Source organism: Podarcis erhardii (assembly GCF_964252035.2).
Source record: "Podarcis erhardii genome assembly, chromosome: 13".
Taxonomy (NCBI): domain Eukaryota; kingdom Metazoa; phylum Chordata; class Lepidosauria; order Squamata; family Lacertidae; genus Podarcis; species Podarcis erhardii.
In genome coordinates this window covers 51160225-51180573 of record NC_138502.1, presented here as the reverse complement: position 1 = coordinate 51180573, position 20349 = coordinate 51160225, and the positions used below count along the sequence as shown (strand labels likewise).

Below are 20349 nucleotides of genomic sequence, written 5' to 3'. Positions count from 1 at the left end.
ACCACCATCACAAAAAGGCTGGCAACTCATGTTCTAACCTGGCATGTAGAATTTTCTTGGAATGGCAAGAATATATGCTACATGTCAAAGACATGTCAAAGAACATGACACTAGACAGACCCTGACCAGCTGATGTTCAGGCATTAGGGCATTAGTGCTTTGATATTCCAATACATTTTACACAAAGCAAGGCTGCTACTAACAGTGTGAGCTGTGCTTGTGTACTAGGACTAGGAGTTTCGTCAAAGATGCAGCACAGAGAAATCTGTAAGGCACTTACGTTACTTGCATTTTGAATATATTTGCTCTCTATCTGTGCAGGCAGACACCCCTCACCCTGGAAACCCAAAAGTGGCCGATGGTAAGTTTGTTGGTAATGGGACCTATTTGTAAGTTCTAGTGATGCAATGATAGGGTTATTTTCAAAGTCCAAAATGGAGTGGGATGGCGGTGGATGATGGGTTAGAGAGGTCTCTTTCTCCTCATCCCATGAATCCATTTAAGACCAGACTCCAGACCATCCTGGCTTGAGTCTAGTCGAAAATGGATTTTGATCAGGTCCCAGAGGCATGATTATTTCCAGAGAAGGATTGGAAATGAGGAAGATAACCATTCATCCGTCACCAGTTCAGAAGATTTCAGCGCTGGTTAGTGACTCCAAAGCCAACGACTTCAGCTAACAATCTGAATCACAATGAAGTTCATATGACATGGTCCCAATCCCATACTAACAACAGTGTTCCAGTTTCCTAAACCTCCATGCATCAAAACTTCATGTAAAGTAGGACACTGCATTATGGTGTAGTGAACAAGAAAGCCAAGGTCTCAAAGTGAAGGGCTCATGAATGCAGGGATCAAGCCTGAGTACTTTGATTGACTGCCCTTCAAAAATGACTTCAAACAATCACTTTGTGCCCTTCTGCAATCAGTATTACTGTGGCTTTTCCCCTGAGCTTATTCTCATGGGGTTTAAGATGGCTCAGTTATCTCAGAGAACGACCTGCTGTTCTCACAATCGTTCTTGAGCTTAGTGTGGACTAGGTGCTTGCACATGAAACTGGCTTCAGAAGGGTGATGGAAGTGTGTGTTTCTGACAGTCTGTTTTGCTCCATGCACCTGGGCTGTGATCCTGCAAGGCAAAAGTGCTCATGAGTGCTTAGCCAGCGGTTGAAATAACTGGCATGGACCTCTTAGACCCTGCCATCATGTGGGGGCAATAATTTATTGTGTTTTAAATATATTGTAAGCTGCCTCGATAACTTTGGTTGGTAGGTGGGGTATAAATATTCATATATACTGTATATTGCTTCCTATATCTGTGGAGGACACTTCTCTCCGCAGTCGGAGGAGGAAAGACAGCAATACAATTCAAGAAAGACAGGGAGGAGTAGGGAGAGGCGAGAGACATTTGCAGTCTCTCTGCAGTTATGCAGTCGTACCTCTGCTTACGTATCCCTCTGGATACGTAAACTTCAGGTTGCGAATGCGGCAAACCCGGAAGTGACCCTACCCCCATGTAAATATTTTCTAGAAGCAGGTTCCTGGAGTTCATCAAAGGTGAAAAAGGATTTCACTGCGTGCGCATGTGCAGAAGCACTCAATTGCACTGTGTGCATGCGCAGAAGAGCGTCTCCAGTTATGAAGTTTTCAGGATGCGGCCGGGCCTCCGGAACGGATCCTGTTCATAACCGGAGGTATCACTGTACTTTGTAGCTACCCTCTTCGCTGCCTTTTGATTTGGGCCAGCCTTGGAAGGGACCAGGGTGCTGCATTTTAAGGACATCACTCTAGAAATACTAGAGAGTTAAAATCTGGATAGCAAGCAAAACTTTGTGGAAGTCTACTTTCTGTTTCTCATACTGCGGATGCCACCTGCTGTGCATTTCTGACCTGCCCCCCCCCCCCCGCATGTAAATTTTTTCTAGAAGCAGGTTCCTGGAGTGTAAGTGGTCCACCAGTCATCAAAGGTGAAAAAGGAGACAGAGGCGCACCAGGGCCACCAGGTATTTTATTACTTATTATTATTTATTAAATTTGTATACCACCCTTCATCCATAGATCTCAGGGTGGTTCAGAGAGGTTAGGCTGGCCTCAACTAGAGCCAGGGCTTTCTCGGCTGCGGCTCCAATCTGGTGGAACGCTCTGTCACAAGAGACTAGGGCCCTGCGGGACCTGACATCTTTCCGCAGGGCCTGCAAGACAGAGCTGTTCCACCAGGCCTTTGGTCAGGGCGCAGCCTGACTCCCTCCTCTGGCAATCTGCACAGAATTTTGCTTAACGGTTGCCATCAATTTGATTTTAATTAATTTTTATAATGAAATGTTTTTAGAATGTTGGATTATTTGATTGTTGGTAGCCGCCCTGAGCCCGGCTTCGGCTGGGGAGGGCGGGATATAAATAAAATTTATTATTATTTATTATTAAAATTACAATATAAAAAATGCAAAATACATAATAAGAACAAAAACAAATCAGTGATCCCAGGGTCAGTTGGAATCCCCAAGAAGCTGGCAAGGCAGACAAAGTAAAGTAACACATTTTATTTTCCGTTTTTCCTTCTATAAAACACAAACAACTGTAGTCAAACCTGAAACTTCTGGTCGCAATTTCCCTCTCCACTGAGAATAATTTTGCAGAATTTGCCCCAAGCTGATTAGGGAATTTAACGTGTGTGTGTTTGCTTTTAAAGGTGATGATGCATGAGAGAATGCTAGAAGGAAATCCACACCGTATCCATAAAACTGGGAAGACTAAATGTTTTTCATTACTGCTTTTGATTTAGTTTTATACAGTTTTCTTTAAAATAACCAAGCAAACATGGAGAGAGAGAAGAGTCAGGGGGAATGGAGAATACAAAATTCAAGTATTTCGCCATGTTACCTTCAAGAAACCAGAGATACTTCCTTTTCATAAATCCTAAGCTTTTTTTTTTTTAATTGGAACAAAATAAGGATTAGTTCTAAACATCATTGTTAACTATGGGATGTGCTGAGGTGGATGTAAAATACCTGTAACAATGCATTTTGTACACTTACACACACACACACCCCAGTTCTGCTTAATATGAATAGTAAATTTCAGTGTTTCTAGGTAATCTGGATCACTTTCTGCATAGCTGAATTCTCATTTAGACAATTTATCACCATCTTCCATGGCCTTGACTTTCTTTCTGGTATGGAAAAGTCACACATTCTTGAGGGACAGGACAGGTTTTCAAGGATTCTTGTCACATCATAAGCAAGTCTTGGAGTGGAGAAGTAAACAGGAGGAAATAGAAAAGGGCCTGTTGAGGCTAGTTTCTATAGAGACAATTTTCACCACATCTGACTATGGTTGCTAGTTGTCTTTAACAATAAACAATATCTTGATTCATGAAAAAGAAAACCCTCAGAACATCCGAATGATATGAAACAGGGAATTATGCTGGTTGTTTGTCAAGGTTGCTGCTGTTTAACTCTTTCCTTGAGGACTTGGGGTTACTACTAGGGCTTTAGTCTCCAGGGGAAGGAGTTAGATCTCAGTGTAAGAAATCAGAGGTGAGTGGAAAGGAGAAAGAGAGCTATCTTATACCAGCTGCCCCTCTTCTCCCCAAGCCCTGCAGCTTCCAAGTTCCAGCAAGATCTCACTGGAACTCAGAAGCCACTGTGTGATGGACAGCTGAGCCAGACCAGAGTCTGGGGATCCAGGACCTCCAAACTCCACCAGAAGGCTGGAGCCTCTCTCTGATTGGCTACCAAGACTGCTGGTCAAAGGGGGGGGGTGGAGCCAGCACTTTGGAAGGGAGAATAAAAGGAGCCGTTTCTGACAGTGGGTTCAGATATTTTTAAGAGAGAGCTGGAGGGAGAGTTCTGGTCTCTGTGTGTAACATCCACTCTGAGGAAAATAGCTGCAGCCGGAGAAAGGAGACTGAGCTTAGATTGGAAGATAATGTTTAGTGTCTTGTGAGAACGTTCAGACAGGAGTTAACTTAAGGGCTGAGTTTGAGCAGGAGAAGTAGGAGCTGTGAGGATACCGTCTACTTGGGTCTCATCCCAGTCAGGAGGGGAGACATCTTCTAGAAAGAGAAGTTTTGCAGACCAGTTAAAAGGGGTGTGGGCAGTGGCGGAGCTTCATGCTCCGGCACCAGGGGGTGGAGAGCAGGTGGGGGGATGGGTAGCACGCATCCCAGGGGTGTGGTGCCCAGCCTGTGGGGGCGTGGTGCCCAGTGCAGGCGGGGGGGGGCAGCCACGATGGCACCCCGCCAGGATGGCTCTTCCTCCAACCCCCTCTTCCTCCGCCAGTGGGTGTGACGATCGCCTGTGTCTGTAATACTATTCAAAGTACCTCAGGAGTGTCTTTGATAGAAGGTTGGGTAACTGACAGAAAGTACCACCTTCTTTAAGAACCAAAGTATTAATCTGTAATACCTATGCAGCAACTAGGCTAAGGAACTGAAGTGAAATAACTGGAAATAAGCTAAACATTTACCACCTAGCCTAGAAACCAGTAACACCTAACTGAGGAGTTATAACTGAATTAAGCAACTGACATCTAAAAGAAGCTGTGTGTTTACTGCCCTGTTTAGAAGCTTGTAACATCCACTAAACTTAGTATAATTATGAATAGGTTGACTGTTTCCTGAAAGAACATTATCTCTGACACATCCTTTCTTTTATCAGCTTTGTTCTGCAAAATAAATCTTTTCTCATTTGTTCAACTTCTGCCTAAGTTTACCTTCACACAAAAAGCATACGATAACACGTGGTGGTTATATTTAGAGTATACATAGGTGGGATCCGCCGCAATTGGTAGGCAGAGCACTTGGATCTGCTACATATTGGTGGGAAGAGTGGGATCCACTTTCACACGGCTACTTCTCCTTGCTTCTCTGGCAGTGGCAGGGAAAGGGTGCAGCAGTGGCTTGTGGCAAGATCTCGCAGGACTCTCCTGAGATCTTCCCAGAACCTGGAAGCTACAGCCACAAGCACTTGTCTGGAAGTGGGGGCTGCCCCTTGGACTCCACCACCTGAGGCTGCTGCCTCACTCTGCTTCATAGATCTGTGTGGACTTAACAGAAACAGAAAATCCATAAAATTATTTCCTTTACTTTCCAGGTCCTCCTCTGCCATCAACTTATTTTAGCCAGTTAAACATCATGAAGGTAATTCTTTCCCATTGACAGCTGAATTCTTCCTTAATAAAGTACCAGCACATTGTCTGATTTTTAGAGGCAATTATTTGTAAATTTTCAGCATAATAGTTGCTACGTGCATGCTGGCCGTGTTTTTCATAGAGTTTCCCCTGTCCAATCCAAAGAGGGTACCTGCCGTGACAGCCTGCACCTTCCCCTTGGCAGAAACATAGTGACATATCAGTGGAAGGATTTGAAGAGAAGGTATAGCCTGGCTAGCACTTATTCAAATGCTATAGATGTGTGGAGCTCCTTGGCGGCCTACCTTGGTACCGATAACATTATATGCACCTTGACATTGATGGTGTTTGCTGTGAGATGTCTCTGCCAAGGTTCAGAGATTGCTTCTCTAACTCTTCTTCATTTGTAGTCCTCTTCCCCAAACACACCATTGCTTCTCAGATGATTTAACAGACATAGATACCACATTTTTGCTTTCCTTTTCAGATGTGGTGTAGAGCAGTGGATTTGGGTAGGCAATATCTACATTCAAATCCCCACTCACTTATAGGTTGTAAGGTATTGACTCTTGGGCTAACCAACCTAAACAGGGTCATTGTGAGGATTAAATAAAATGTTCCTCTATGCGTTGTCTTGAACCCTGAATCATAATCTAAATCTTCAAATGGATTCCAAAGGCCCAGACCTCTGTCATTCAAAGAATGAAAATGTCTATACCTATCCACACTTATGGGACGTGGGTGGCGCTGTGGTCTAAACCACTGAGCCTAAACCACCGCCAGAAGGTCGGCGGTTCAAATCCCCACGATGGGGTGAGCTCCCGTTGCTCAGTCCCTGCTCCTGCCAACCTAGCAGTTCGAAAGCACGCCAAAGTGCAAGTAGTACTTGCTGTCCATAATACTGTTTTATATCACCAGCAGGAAATATTTGTATTTCACAATAAATACATTGTATGTATTATTATATATTACTATTCAGTAAGATATAGTAATACATAAATTTTCTCTGATGGAACTAAGCCTCTGCTCTAAATTACAGTTTATTATTATTTATTAAATTTCTATACCACCCTTCCTCCAAAGATCACAGGAAGGTTTACAATATAAAAACATAAAAATACCTACTGTAATAACAAACAAAAACAATAACCCATGGCCACAATTTAAGATCTTTAAACTGCACAGTATCCCTCCCTATACATATTTTATATAACGATATCCCAATAAAATGTCTCTCTTTCTTTCTTTCTTTCTTTCTTTCTTTCTTTCTTTCTTTCTTTCTTTCATTCCTTTTTCCTTATTTACACATACATGGTTGAACAGGTATTATCTAAAGGGAGAAGGAAATATGCTTTGAATATATGGTGGGGATGTGACCACAATGTTTTGGTACATGAGCAAGCTTTCAGAGTGCTAGATCTACAGTATAACTGACCATTGCTTCCTTCCTTTATATCAGCCCATACAAAAATATACTGCAAAGCACACTCAAGCTTTGTATCAAGTCAATAAAGTAATCTCTTAGGTTTGTACAAATATTAGGTCACATAGTATTGCTGTGATGTTACTTTGTTTGCCTTCTCTTTTTAGGGTGAGAAAGGAGTCAATGGAGAAGTTGGCCTTAAAGGAGAAAAAGGAGAACCAAATGGAGGCTTTTTTATGTCAGGACCTCCAGGACTCCCAGGAAGACCAGGACCAGTGGTAAGGCTTCCTTCTGTATAATAAATGGTCCCATCATTTATTTATTAATGTATTTTTTTTAAAAAAATGGGACTATCTGACCCATCCCGGAATTACATGTATTTGCCTTACAGCCCACATTCCTTGTGTGGCTATTATTCAACTCAGAGTAGTCCCATTGAGATTAATAGACAAGACTAATAATAATAATAATAATAATAATAATAATAATAATAATAAATTTTATTTATATCCCGCCCTCCCCAGCCGAAGCTGGGCTCAGGGCGGCTAACAACAATCAAAATAATCTAACGATTCTAAAAACATTTCATTATAAAAATTAATTAAAATCAAATTTATGGCAACCAATAAGCAAAATTCTGTGCAGATTTACTTAGGTAAATTCATTTCAATTGGCCTATTCTGAGTAAAACCCAGTTGGAAACCACCCTATGTATGTGGAATCCTACATGCCTGATGCTCACCACGCCCTGCCCCCCAGCAACTTTTAATTCTGAGTGATAAATAACGTTACCAGAAATATGTGCACAAGAATCTATGTTTGTGCACATCATTTAGGCATTACGGCAAATGTAAATTGTACTGAGAGCAAGTAGCACATAATTCCACTGCCTCTCAGTGTAGAGTTTACCTAGTTTAACGAAACATAAGCTCTGTATCTGCCCTACTTATGAGAAGGATGGCCGGGTGTCCTACTTTACAGAGGACTGTCTGCTACCAGAAGATGTCCTCTGGAGGGAATTTAAATTTGCCATTGACATTTAGCACCTGGACAGCAGACTGAGGGCTAATCATCTTGTCCTGCTGCTTACAGCTCTTTAGCACCCAATCGGAGCAAATGGCAATTTGGGTCAGGTTTTCCCTGGATTACTGTTTGCTCTGACTTAGTTCTAAGAGTGGGTTTTCCCTGGGAAAGGAGCAGGGCCAGGGGACAAACCCCTTGGATCTGTGCTTCCTAGGCATGGGACAAGTGGATGTATGGGCAGGCCCTGAGCTTGCTCACAGTCTTCCGCACTATGGTGAGAGGTATCACATTAATATGTATTTAAATGATAATAATTATTTCTAAATCTGCATCTACCCATACAAATCAACACGTGCAAATTGGTATCCTCTTCAGTGATAATGAATAAGATGCCACCCTCCATAAAATCTTATTTTTGCAACTCTGGCGTAAAAGGTAAAGGTAATGGACCCCTGACAGTTACGTCCAGCTGCGAACAACTCTGGGGTTACGGTGCTCATTTCGCTTTACTGGCCGAGGGAGCCAGCGTTTGTCCGCAGACAGTTTTTCCGGGTCATGTAGCCAGCATGACTAAGCCGCTTCTGGCGAAACCAGACCAGCACACGGAAAAGCTGTTTACCTTCCCGCCAGAGTGGTATCTATTTATCTACTTGCACTTTGACGTGCTTTCGAACTGCGAGGTTGGCAGGAGCTGGGACCGAACAATGGGAGCTCACCCTGTCGCGGGGATTTGAACCACTGACCTTCCGATTGGCAAGCCCAAGAGGCTCGGTGGTTTAGACCACAGCGCCACTCTGGCGTAGTTGTCATTAAAATGGTGAAACTTTGCATGGGCTTTAGACTCCAGATGGATGTGATGGAACGTACTTCTGTAATGCTATAGAATAAGGTTTGACACATAAAAGCCCTCAAAATGTTCCGACTTTTATGGACATAGGTGCCTATTGCAGGTATCAGCGCTATTCCTCAGGCTGTTGCAGCTGCAGCATTTACTGTAATAATCCCTTGAGGAGATTGGTTTTACTGAAGTGTTTTCTTTACTAGGGACCAAAAGGAGACACAGTGGTTGGGCCTAGAGGCCCCCCTGGGGTACCTGGACTACCTGGCCCTCCGGGGTTTGGACCAGTTGGACCTCCTGGCCCACCAGGACCTCCTGGCCCACCAGGGCCTCCATCATTATATGGCTCAGGTAAGTCACATGGATGTCTCCTTTCTGCCTGGTGCACCTATGTGGACATGAACATGAATTGGCGTAAATATTTGCCTCCCAAGCAGACAGCTTTCTTTGCTTATGCATATTTTACCTTTGCACTTGCTGGCTGAATTGTGGAGGGGGGAAAGGGCCTGGATCCAAGAATGATACAGCTAGTTCCAAATTCTAAAAACCAAGGTGTTTCACCAAACGTCTAGTCTGGCTCTATTTGTCAGTTCATATCTGTTCTTTCCCAGAGACTGCTGATGCCAAAACACCAGTCACTGACCACCACCTGTTTTATAGCTTAATCCAAAGCAACCTGCACCAGGCCTAGAGCTAAAATCTCCTGATGAAAATATTTGAGGCAACGCAAAGGGCTTGTATGTTGTAAACCAACAACTGTTAACTTGTAGGCGGTGTTAACTTGTAGGTACTGCTGCTGCCGGCATCTTCCAGACAGGCAGTAATATACAGTGGTGCCTCGCAAGACGAAATTAATCCGTTCCGTGAGGCTCTTCGTATAGCGGTTTTTTCGTCTTGCGAAGCAAGCCCATTGACAGCTTAGTGGATTAGCGCTATTAGCGGTTTAGCGGCTTTTAGCAGATCAGCTGATAAGCGGCTTATCAGCGGATCAGCTGATAAGCGGCTTAGCGGCTTAGGAAAAGGGGGGAAGGGGGGGAACCCGCAGGAACTCGCAAGACATTTCGTCTTGGGAAGCAAGCCCATAGGGAAATTCGTTTTGCGAAGCGCCTCCAAAACAGAAAACCCTTTCATCTAGCGGGTTTTCCGTCTTGCGAGGCGTTCATCTTGCGGGGCACCACTGTAGTCAGTTTCTTTAAAGGAGATAATAATATATACCATGGTTTTCTTTTATTTAAGCAGCAGCTGTTCCAGGCCCACCAGGACCTCCTGGAGAACCTGGATTACCTGGGACCAGGAACTTGGTAAGAACATGTATCTGCCTCTTTAAGAGCTTCCTAAAACTTTCAGTGCAATAGAAATATTAATTCAGACAAAAACAAGTTAGACTGACCGTGGGTATGAGCCACTTCTGTTGCTTGGTGGTCCCAACATGATAATCTGCAAGGACACAAGGATTGATAGTAGGCTTGCAACTCAGGAGTGATTGTTGGTGATTTGTGGAAGTCAGTCTGTAGTTCACCACACCTCAACCCATGTGATGTATCAGCAGAGGAGTCTTCAGAGATTTCCTGCTCACAGCAGAACATCTTCATTCAGAGTCCCCAATTAAGGCAAAAACTCCTCCCCTGCACTGTTCAAAGTAACAAAGTGTTTATTGTCTCCCAACGCAATACTACTAATCACTACTACCCATAGCTGTCAACTTTTCCCTTTTCTTGCAAGGAATCCTATTCAGAATAAGGGAATTTCTCTTTACAAAAGGGAAGCGTTGGCAGCTATGCTACTACCTACTCTATAAAGGTCTTTGAAGTAAAGATACATATTACAGAGAGATTCACTAACACTATCCCCATGCTAGCTAATGCTGCAATGTAAAACCCAATCTCTACCCCTGATTCTCACAGATTCAGAGTCAGACTTTGACAGCAAACAGGACAGGACAGAACCATAATGAAAGCAATGCTCTAGAGAGTATTATACCCATCTCTCTTTAAACAAAAGAGGTTTAAAGATGTTCTCAAGGCAAATCTTTAAAAATGTAGTATAGGCATTGATAACTGGGAAACACTGGCCTGTGAGCACTCCAATTGAAGAACAGCCTTTGCTAAAGGTGTCATGGACTTTGAAGAAGCACAAACTCAGGGCAAAAAGGAGAAATGAGCTAAGAGGAAGGCACATTTGGCAAACCCTCACCCTGATCAACTCCCACCCAGAAACCTATGTCCCCACTGTGGAAGGATGTGTGGATCCACAACTGACCTCCACTTATGGACAGACTGTTAAGACCATATTAATGGAAGACAATCTTACTCTGCTATGAGTGATCACCAAAGGTGGGGGGAGAGAGAGACCCATCTCTACATGTGGGCACATTTCCTGAACCAATGGGAGAGTGAATGATACACTCGACCCTGCTGCTGTTGCTGTGCTAGCCCAGTGCACCTGACACACTTACAGACATGAGGGATATGCTCCTCAAGACACGACTCATTGTTCACATTACGCCAACAGTGATTACACAACAACATTGTTGCATGAAGCACTGTCAGTGAAGAGCGGCTTATACATTTCAACTGCAATCTCTGCTAATGTAATGGTTCAAGAAATACATGCAGCAATCATGCAGATTGTGGCAGCTGTGTGTACTGAGGTTCTGCCAGTTCATACAACCAGTCCCTCCATGTTGCAAGTTCACAGGCTGCCCTCAATCACATTGGGACTGCTAAACATCTGATCTGGAAATACGTAATTTTCCATCTAAGAAGAATCAAAGGAACATATAAGTTGGGTGACTTTTTTATTCTTTAAAGAAGCATATGATTCAAATATCTACAAGGAGTGAAACATCCTATTTTTCAAGAAATGACAAAGTAGATGATTTAATATTTTATTCAACAGCATAAAAACCTGTCGGGTTTCAAGATGATCTTCAAAGGTCCTGCTCTTTGGCCCGCCATTGTGATCTGTTAGATTAGGAGGTACCAGAAACCAGGTGTTTTTGGTGGTGATCCACATCTTTGAAATTCCTCCACAGTCAGATATTATTTGCCTCTGTTAATGACCTTGAAAACCTTGATTGATGTGCTGGTTCTTGAGTTTATTTGCTGCTGCACATATAATTCAGATGATTGCTCAGTAAACTGTTTCTGTGATTTTGCAGAAGTCTTTGTCCACCTTCAGAGAATTATGAAAAGATAGATAGAAATTTATTATATTAACCAATTAATATTGAGTCTGGGGTTTCTTCCTAAGGAAACTGTCGATCTGAATTCCTCTAAACTGGGTTGGTATTTTCAGGGGAGGCTGAGCTCCATAACATAAATGAGCATAATTGTTCTCCTTCAGAGAGTGTCTAAAAGGCTCAGACATTCATACCACTCTCCAATGAGAATAGATGTATAATGTAGGCAGTTTTGAAGTCCCATTGGCCCTTTAAAAAATAACTTTTAGATATGTTCTTGTAAGAGCAAATATTCCCTGACTCATTCGGTAAATAATAATTTTTCTGTTCTATTAAACTGCAGTATCTTGTGATAATTAATGTTGCATTTCCTCTGTGATGGTCACAGATTTCAGTTTCCAAGAAATATACGCAGATACAATAAAATATGCCAGTTGTTCATTCCAAAGAAATCTGCATGAATTGTGTAAATATTAATTCTTAGCCTTCATAATAAACAGATCTTGGTTTTTTTCATGAACTATTACATGAACTATTATAAAATCTTATATTTTAATCAACCTCCTGCTTTGCTGCTTGTGTAATTTTATGAACTGGATTTAGAACTTTTCTTTAAAATACCCTCAAGCCTATGGCTGTTCATGCCTTATGTTCATGTATGTGTCATGAACTAAACAGTAAAAAGAAATGTATTTCTGTTGGTTAACCTTACAGCAGTAAGGTTAAAGTATTTTGATCTTTAAAATCCAGGGTAGCTACTTTTTAGTCTTCCTGCCAAACATTCCCCTCTTCATTTGGAAAGGCTGCGAACTTCCAGCATTACAGATAAAACAAAAACTAAGCTAAGCTGAAGGACAGCATTATTCTTGTTGTCAGTTCAGTCCCATCACTTGCAACCTTTAAGGGTGACCTTTGATTTTAGTGTAGCTGTAACACATCCACAGCCTTGTGACGGTGCTTTAATATATTCTCTAACCTTGTTTCAAAAGCTAGGAAGAGGACAAAGGAGACATATCATTGTATATGAATATATGATGCTGCCATATTCCTGGGGCAGACTGTTGATTCTCCCAATATTGCCAGCAGTTCTCAAGCAGGCCTACACATTTCCTTTTAACTAGAGCTTGAACCTAGGAGCTTACGCATGCAAAGAAGGTGCTCTACTACTTTGCCCCTATTCTTCCTTCCCTTTGTGTTCCAGTAGCATGGTGTGTACGCAAACACACATACCGTAAATATTTTCAGAGAATCCTCCGGAAAAACAATCTCTCAAAGGACCTGTGTTGATACCATTGTACTGTTGAGAGTGTATTAACTTATGTCTGTGTGTGTGGTTTGGGAGCTGCACGGTCAGGGGAAAAACAATGCTGTCAGGGTTGTAAAGACTGTGGAGAGAATAATTGGGTGCACTCTTCCCACCTTGGATCAAATCTATGCTTCCAGGCGCCATAAAAAAGCTGCAGAGGTAGCGCAGGATAGTGCGCACCCCGGAAATGATCTCTTTCAGCTTCTGCCTTCTGGAAGAAGGTACAGGGTTATAAAGACTAGGACTAGCTGCCTGAGAAACAGCTTATATCCAAATGCAATTTTGGTTTAAATGCAGTATAAGGACACGGGTGACGCTGTGGGTTAAACCACAGAGCCTAGGACTTGCCAGTCAGAAGGTTGGCGGTTTGAATCCCCGCGACGGGGTGAGCTCCCATTGCTTGGTCCCTGCTCCTGCCAACCTAGCAGTTCGAAAGCATGTCAAAGTGCAAGTAGATAAATAGGTACCGCTCCGGCGGGAAGGTAAATGGTGTTTCCATGCGCTGCTCTGGTTTGCCAGAAGCGCCTTAGTCATGCTGGCCACATGACCGGAAGCTGTACGCCGGCTCCCTCGGCCAATAAAGCGAGATGAGCGCCGCAACCCCAGAGTCAGTCACGACTGGACCTAATGGTCAGGGGTCCCTTTACCTTTAAGGAGTCTCTATGGGAGTGTATTGTATTTTTAAAATGGGGTATCAGAGTTTTTAGGGGGCTAACCAGGTTGTTGATAGCTGGGATAGCATGTTTGTTGGTTTTGAATGTCTTATGTAGATTTTTTCCCCTTCAGTTTCATTGTTCTGTATGGGACAATGACAATAAAGATTATCGTATCGTATCGTAAACACATACACATCTCATCTCATTCAACAGCAGCAGGCTGGGTCTAGGAAACTGAGAAAGATTATTGTTTCCCATAGATAGATAGATAGATAGATAGATAGATAGATAGATAGATAGACAGACAGACAGACTTTTCTGACTTGCCGTGTCTCTCCAGGGATTTTCACAGTGCTGGTCTCTGACACCATTTACAGAAACTGGAGGTATGATTGACCTTGCAACCTTATACACGTAGAGCAAGCACTTCTTCACTGAGCTACTGCCTCTGCTGTTACAAATAGCCTCTGTGACTAATTATTCATAACCCTTAGGTTCTGCTTTCTTTAAAGAAAAATCCTTTCATGAACTCTTGGTCATTTCTTGTCCAGATAAAAAGTACATTCTCATAGGCCATTGTTTTTATTTGAGCAATTAATGCTTTTATCTTGACAGGTCACAAGCTTTAGAAATGTTGACACTATGCTACAAAAGGTCCACTTGGTGTCCGAAGGCACATTGATCTACCTCAGCGAAACCAGTGAGGTGTTTATTCGTACTCAAGGAGGTTGGAAGAAATTGCAGGTAACAGTTGGTTTGGGGATAGGCAACTCATCTTCTGTTCAAGATTTGTCACCTGCTTTGTTTTTTGAAAGAATGTTTCAGAACTGAGATTACCCCGAGTGGGAAAAATATTTCTTTCATTTAAAGTTCATCACTGCTTCTGTCCTCCTTTCAATTTTATTTTATGTTTTACTCCAGCTTGGTGAACTGATTCCTATTCCTGCTGACAGCCCCCCACCTCCAGCAATTTCAAGTCCAGTAAGTATTAGAACACCTTTCTGATTGAGAAGTGCGGTATCAAATGCTGACAGAGACCATATGTAATGGGACATGAGTACGGGACCTCTAAGAGCTCCAGTCTCTCCTTGTTCGTGGTAATATGTAATATGATAGTCAGCTGAATGAGGAGTTTATGAAACATTTCACTTACCTTCTATCCCCTGTGAAGAAGTAATGATGGTAGTTGTTGGGCAAATCATGTGTACATATGTCTATGTATTTGTCCATAATTTGCAATTACACTAGTTTCGATGATTGTTGACAACTACTGGATAGAAGTATCATTAGGACTGAGGACAGGTGTAACATTCTAAGAGCTTATGGAGCATCTGATAGCTGTTCCGCTGCTCCATAAACAAATACCGTATTTTTTGCTCTATAAGACTCACTTTTTCCCTCCTAAAAAGTAAGGGGAAATGTGTGTGCGTCTTATGGAGTGAATGCAGGCTGCACAGCTATCTCAGAAGCCACAACAGCAAGAGGAATTGCTGCTTTCACTGCACAGCGATCCCTCTTGCTGTTCTGGCTTCTGAGATTCAGAATATTTTTTTTCTTGTTTTCCTCCTCCAAAAACTAGGTGCGTCTTGTGGTCTGGTGCATCTTATAGAGCGAAAAATATGGTATTTTTCTGGAGGGAAATTAGTTATTCAGGTTTATTATTCCTATTTATTAAATTTATATTTCATCCAAAGGTCACAGAGCAGTTTACAGGTTCTAGAACATTTCAGTTTGAATATGAAAAACCCAGTTATGGTGAGCATATTTTGGCTGGCATATCTACCAACAGTTTTGTGTTTCATTTTTAAAACGTTAGTGATTTATTTAAAAAATAAATAAATAAAATCAACAAGACACCTTCCTATTACACAAGAGGAGGAACTAGTTGGGTTCCTGAGGGTTGGGATTTACTTAACTAATATATATGTCTGTCATAAGAGCTGCAAAGCCAAGCTCAGGTTATGGCTCATAAAACCTCACGTCTGTCTCTACCCTTGTTTTCTCTCGTTTTAATAGGGATTTCAACCCCTTCCAGTACCAATCCCAGCCTCAAATACTGACGGCCGAAGGCCAAGTGTAAGTAGGAGGCTTGTTTTGTGCTGTTTTGGGTGGTTTAGCTGCGTTTGTAAATAAAGGGTGTTTTTGCCCCATTTCTCTTCCCATGGTACATCCTACGAAACGTTGCTGTGGCGCATGGGTGCAGTCTCTTGTTGGCCTTTGGCTTTCTGGCTTGGCTGCAGGAAAGTCAATTCCTCTTAAAAGTTCACTTCCACATGATTTTAATTTTAATTTGTATACCTTTTAACTATAAGTAAATCCTCAAAGAGGTTGGCAAAGAATATAAAAACATACAGTGAAATGGTCAATACAATCCACCTGATGTGCCCTGCTGTGACATTAATGCAGCACAGCCATATCTAATCACTGCTAGAGGCTTAATTACCACTACAACCCCAAGCTCCTCCATCCTTTATTCCGCAGCTTCATCTGGTGGCCCTGAACACCCCGTTTTCTGGTGACATGCGAGCTGACTACCAGTGCTTTCAACAAGCTCGGGCTGCTGGTTTGCTCTCAACATACAGAGCTTTCTTGTCTTCCCATCTGCAAGATCTCTTGACGGTGGTCAGGAAAGCTGACCGGTATCATGTGCCCATAGTTAATCTTAAGGTAAGAGTTTATTTTGTCTGCTTTGCTTTATAAAACTCGTCCCTATAAGAATGTGCCATGCACTGTAAATACACTGATAGATCTGGTGTAAGCAGAAAAAACAATCCTGCTGATCCTAGACTTGTAGCCCAATTTTTACTTTAACTATGCCCATTTAGCACCACTTTCCTCCACCTTTGGTTGCGCCCATTCATTCATTAATGAAGGAAGAATATCTGCTTGTACAGAGCATTTTCACAGCTGAGCCACTGTCACCACAAACCAAGGGAACTGAATACTTGGTTTTTCCTCCATAGCTGTGGGCTGTTAAGGAAACAGGAGTATTTTTCAGGTGGTGATCTGGCAACTCTTTGGTCTCTCTGTACCCTGCATGGTGGTAGAATTTCAAAGAGTGAAAAAACAGAGGCAGGCAACACGGATGTGAAACAACTGTGGGGAAAACAACTTGGTCAGGGCAGGGGCAATTTCACTTCTAAAAGCTGGCTTCCTTTCTTTCCTGTAGGGAGAAACATTGTTCAGTAACTGGGAGTCAATATTCTCTGGCAATGGGGGGCAGTTTGACCTCCGGATTCCAATATACTCCTTTGATGGTAGGGATGTCATGACAGATCCAGCTTGGTAAGTTCACAGTCATTTACACAGTTTCGGGTGTTACCATGTGTTATGTGAAATATTAGCCCAATGTTTTAACAAGATCACTCTGCAAGTATGCTTCTGGACATATTTAAAATTCCCCTGGACTCTAGCAGCAGCCAAGGGAGAATTTAATAACTTCCTTCTTCAGGGCCAAAACTATGCATCTGAGCAAGGTGCAAAAACTAGGCCTAAATTGAACAGTAAAAACAGAAGGGAAATTTGAAGTGATGGACATGAAGCAGGAGTTGATAATGCAGGTGAGCTGTATGCAAGCTGCCGGCCAGTCCTGTGGAGCCTCCTTTTATTGAGACAAATATGCAAACCAGGCAGATACATTTTGGGCTGTGACCTTTACACATCTTCCGGTCCCGAGATCGTGGGGTGGTACAAAGTTATTTTGGCACCTGTTTCCACCGCGTCATTTCTCCCTTGCACAGTGTATGACAAAGGAGACAAAAAGTCTCAGAGACAAAGGTTACAGACAGGACACTGCAGACTACTGAGACTGCAAAAGGTTAGACAGAGGCAACGATGTTCAAGCAGCCGTGGCTTTGTCTGTGAGGGGGTGTGTGCTCCGCACCCCAAGGTCACGCGTGCAGGCAGGCTGAGGCTGCCTGCAGGTAGGGAAGTGTGCTCCCTCTGGACCCCACTCCCCACTTCACGATCATCCCTACAGAAAGTGAACTCTTTTAAAGTCCCCTGCACTTTACTGAATAAAATTAAGTTAATTTATGTCAAACTTGGAACTAGCCATACACATGGAATTGTTTTTCCAAGGAATATTACTAAAGCATTCCTCTAACTTCAGGCCTCAGAAAGTTGTCTGGCATGGTTCAAGTTCAAATGGAATACGACTCATTAGCAACTACTGCGAAGCCTGGAGGACAGCGGATCTGGCCGTCATGGGACAAGCCTCACCCTTGAAGTCTGGGAAGTTATTGGATCAAAAGGCATATAGCTGTAGCAACAGGTTCATCACTCTTTGCATTGAAAACAGTTATGTCTCAGACATATGAAGGAAACATTCCCACTCCCAATATAAATTTAAAGTTTATTAAAGAAATGTTGCCACTGACATATAATTTTTAAATTATGTAAATATTGTACTGTAATTGCATACTTTTTTTAAAAAAAGAAAAACCTAACCAAAGAAAGCATACCTCAGTGCAGAATCATATTCCAAGATGGTGAAATTCATTCTTCTGAAACATTTCAACCCATGCAGAAACTGTGTAGATCAGCTGGGCTGAACAACCACACAGAAGTGCCTGGGCAATATGGGACTGGTCCCTATTATAAGCCTGCTTGGGGCAGTTACTGAAAAGTTTGGTTGGAGATACCAGGTATAGTATGCAAACAAGAGGGACCATTGTATGTTGTTCCAGTGTAGCTAGAACAATTGTCTCTAGTACGGAAGGGTCAGAATTACTATTGCAGATGTAAAGTTCCATAAACCTTTCTGCTGGGTAAAAAGCCATTGAACATCCTTGTCTCATTAGCTTCACGTTCCATCTGCCCTAGGCTGCCTACCACAATACTAGGCTGAAAACTGATTCTCAAACATCCCTCTCAGTTTCAAAAGTAGGTTGCTACACATCTTAGGAAACAGCTGTTTGAGAAGCATGCATTCACACCCCTCTTTTATGGAACAAACTGCATAGTTCTAAGAAACTTGGCACACAGAAGGCCATGGTTTGGAAGACTGGAACCCTACAAAGCAGTTTGCCTAACATCTTCCTTTGGGTAGAAGCAAGTTTGAATGTAACTGACCTTGGATTAAGCCATCTCTCCCTCCCCCATGATTGCATGAGGGCAGCACAAGGAATATGAATTTCACCCCTATGGAAATGTAATTTGATGCATATTTTGGTGCTACTGTGGTCTTGAAAAAACCCCTGAACTGTGCTGAAAGATCATTATAATAGTGCTAAATAGCTGATTCCCCAAAGGGCACATAGAAAGCTTCTGTTTGGAACCTTGCCCCATTCAAAGCACCTCTCCCAAAGCCTGGAAGAACTTCAGGAGAGACATCCAATGCAATACAAAGAACTAGAGTTTGCAAAGAGAAAACAGAAAAACATGAAGTGTCTGTGGAATCACGTGGGATCCCAACCGTTACTGTGTATAGTACTGGCAAAACTGTCCGTAGCTAATTTGATTGAAAGGCAGCATAATGTGTTTACATCTCTCATTTCAGTTTGGAGAAAGTTGCCGCCTTATTGTCAAAAGCAATGACAGGCAGGTGTCATGTTTTCTTTCAGATAGATATTGGATCATTATTCCATGTTAAGTGAAATGCAGACTTGCTGCTCTTCCTCTCCTCACCTCTTCCCCTTCATTTGTTCAGTTTTCCGTTGGAACTAAATTGTAGCTTTTAGGAATTGTTAATGAACTACATGATGACCCTCACAAAAAACAGTATTCCAATCATGCTGTAAACATTGTGGTTCTATATGGTCTCACAGTATATTGTATAAGCTATGCACTTAAAATTGTCATAATGTAACACTATAACGGCAGGCAATAATTACTGTTTTGAAACATAAGCTAGTAGCTCTACTCTTTAGTGATCTCTATGACTCGTTTGCCATCAAATCAGTTATTTAATAGCTAGCTGTAAGTCAAAAGCTGTTTTCTTCCAGAGTTCTTATCATTGTAACCAATGTTGTTTTTATATGATGTAAAAATGTGAAATCCAGTTCTATTTTTCCATTTTAATTAATATAAAAGCATATTTCCCACTGTCTGGGCTGAGTACTTGTGTTTCCCTGTATAAATATCTTCATCATATTGGTTAAGGAATATTTGAGAAAGAAAAGCGGACAAAAATAATACCAAATTATTCCACAATCGTGTTTAATACCAGATAATTTCACAGTCTTGTATATAATGAGAAAAGATTTTAGACCTCTTCAAATGTGAATTGAATGAAGTGTGTATCTCCTGGTGTTGGTCACACTGCTAACTGGCTCCACCACTCACTGATGTAGACTGTCTGCATCAAGAGTCTATGAGTTGAGGAGCTGCTGCCAGCTATGGTCTGTTGATATGGAAGAAGTCCAGGAAGCAGGGCCAGTGCCTCATATGGGTTTGAGCACAGAAGCATAGAATTGTTGACTTGGAAAGGACCCCAGGGGTCATTTAGACCAACCCCCCTGCATAACAGAGTTACTACATGTCCTAACAAAACATGTAGAGCATATTAATATGTACATTTTGATGCATAAAACAACATCCTGGCCACAAATAATGTATAGGGGCAGTTAATGTGTAGAAGCAGTGGTACAGCTGCTCCTAAAGAAACCTGCTCTATACCTTTTAGACAACAACTATTGACCCGTTGCAAATACCCCCTTTGAGGGGCAGGTGCTGGATGGGTTGTGGTGGGGCAGCAGCAAACATTGTTGGATTATTATTAAATTTTCTATATTACCCTTCATCTGAAGATTACAGGGTGGTTTACAATGTAAAAACACAAAAATACATACC

At 42.2% G+C, this 20349-nt stretch overlaps 1 protein-coding gene across 2 annotated transcripts in view; it reads left to right on the top strand.

Annotated features, from left to right (window-relative positions):
• The window catches only part of COL15A1 (collagen type XV alpha 1 chain), a 127203-nt gene extending 107597 nt beyond the window's left edge, over window positions 1–19606 (top strand). Inside the window, exons 32-43 of one of the 2 annotated variants that reach the window (XM_081837215.1) lie at window positions 322–361; window positions 1926–2003; window positions 5094–5140; window positions 6721–6831; window positions 8621–8765; window positions 9651–9715; window positions 14173–14301; window positions 14479–14538; window positions 15574–15633; window positions 16039–16224; window positions 16727–16842; window positions 17669–19606. In XM_081837215.1, coding sequence (XP_081693341.1) covers window positions 322–361; window positions 1926–2003; window positions 5094–5140; window positions 6721–6831; window positions 8621–8765; window positions 9651–9715; window positions 14173–14301; window positions 14479–14538; window positions 15574–15633; window positions 16039–16224; window positions 16727–16842; window positions 17669–17876 — 1245 coding nt within the window. In that variant the 3' untranslated portion in view covers window positions 17877–19606. The remainder of the gene's footprint in view (window positions 1–321; window positions 362–1925; window positions 2004–5093; window positions 5141–6720; window positions 6832–8620; window positions 8766–9650; window positions 9716–14172; window positions 14302–14478; window positions 14539–15573; window positions 15634–16038; window positions 16225–16726; window positions 16843–17668) is intronic. The other variant, XM_081837216.1, reaches the window with a different exon arrangement.
• The last annotated feature ends 743 nt before the right edge of the window (window positions 19607–20349 follow it).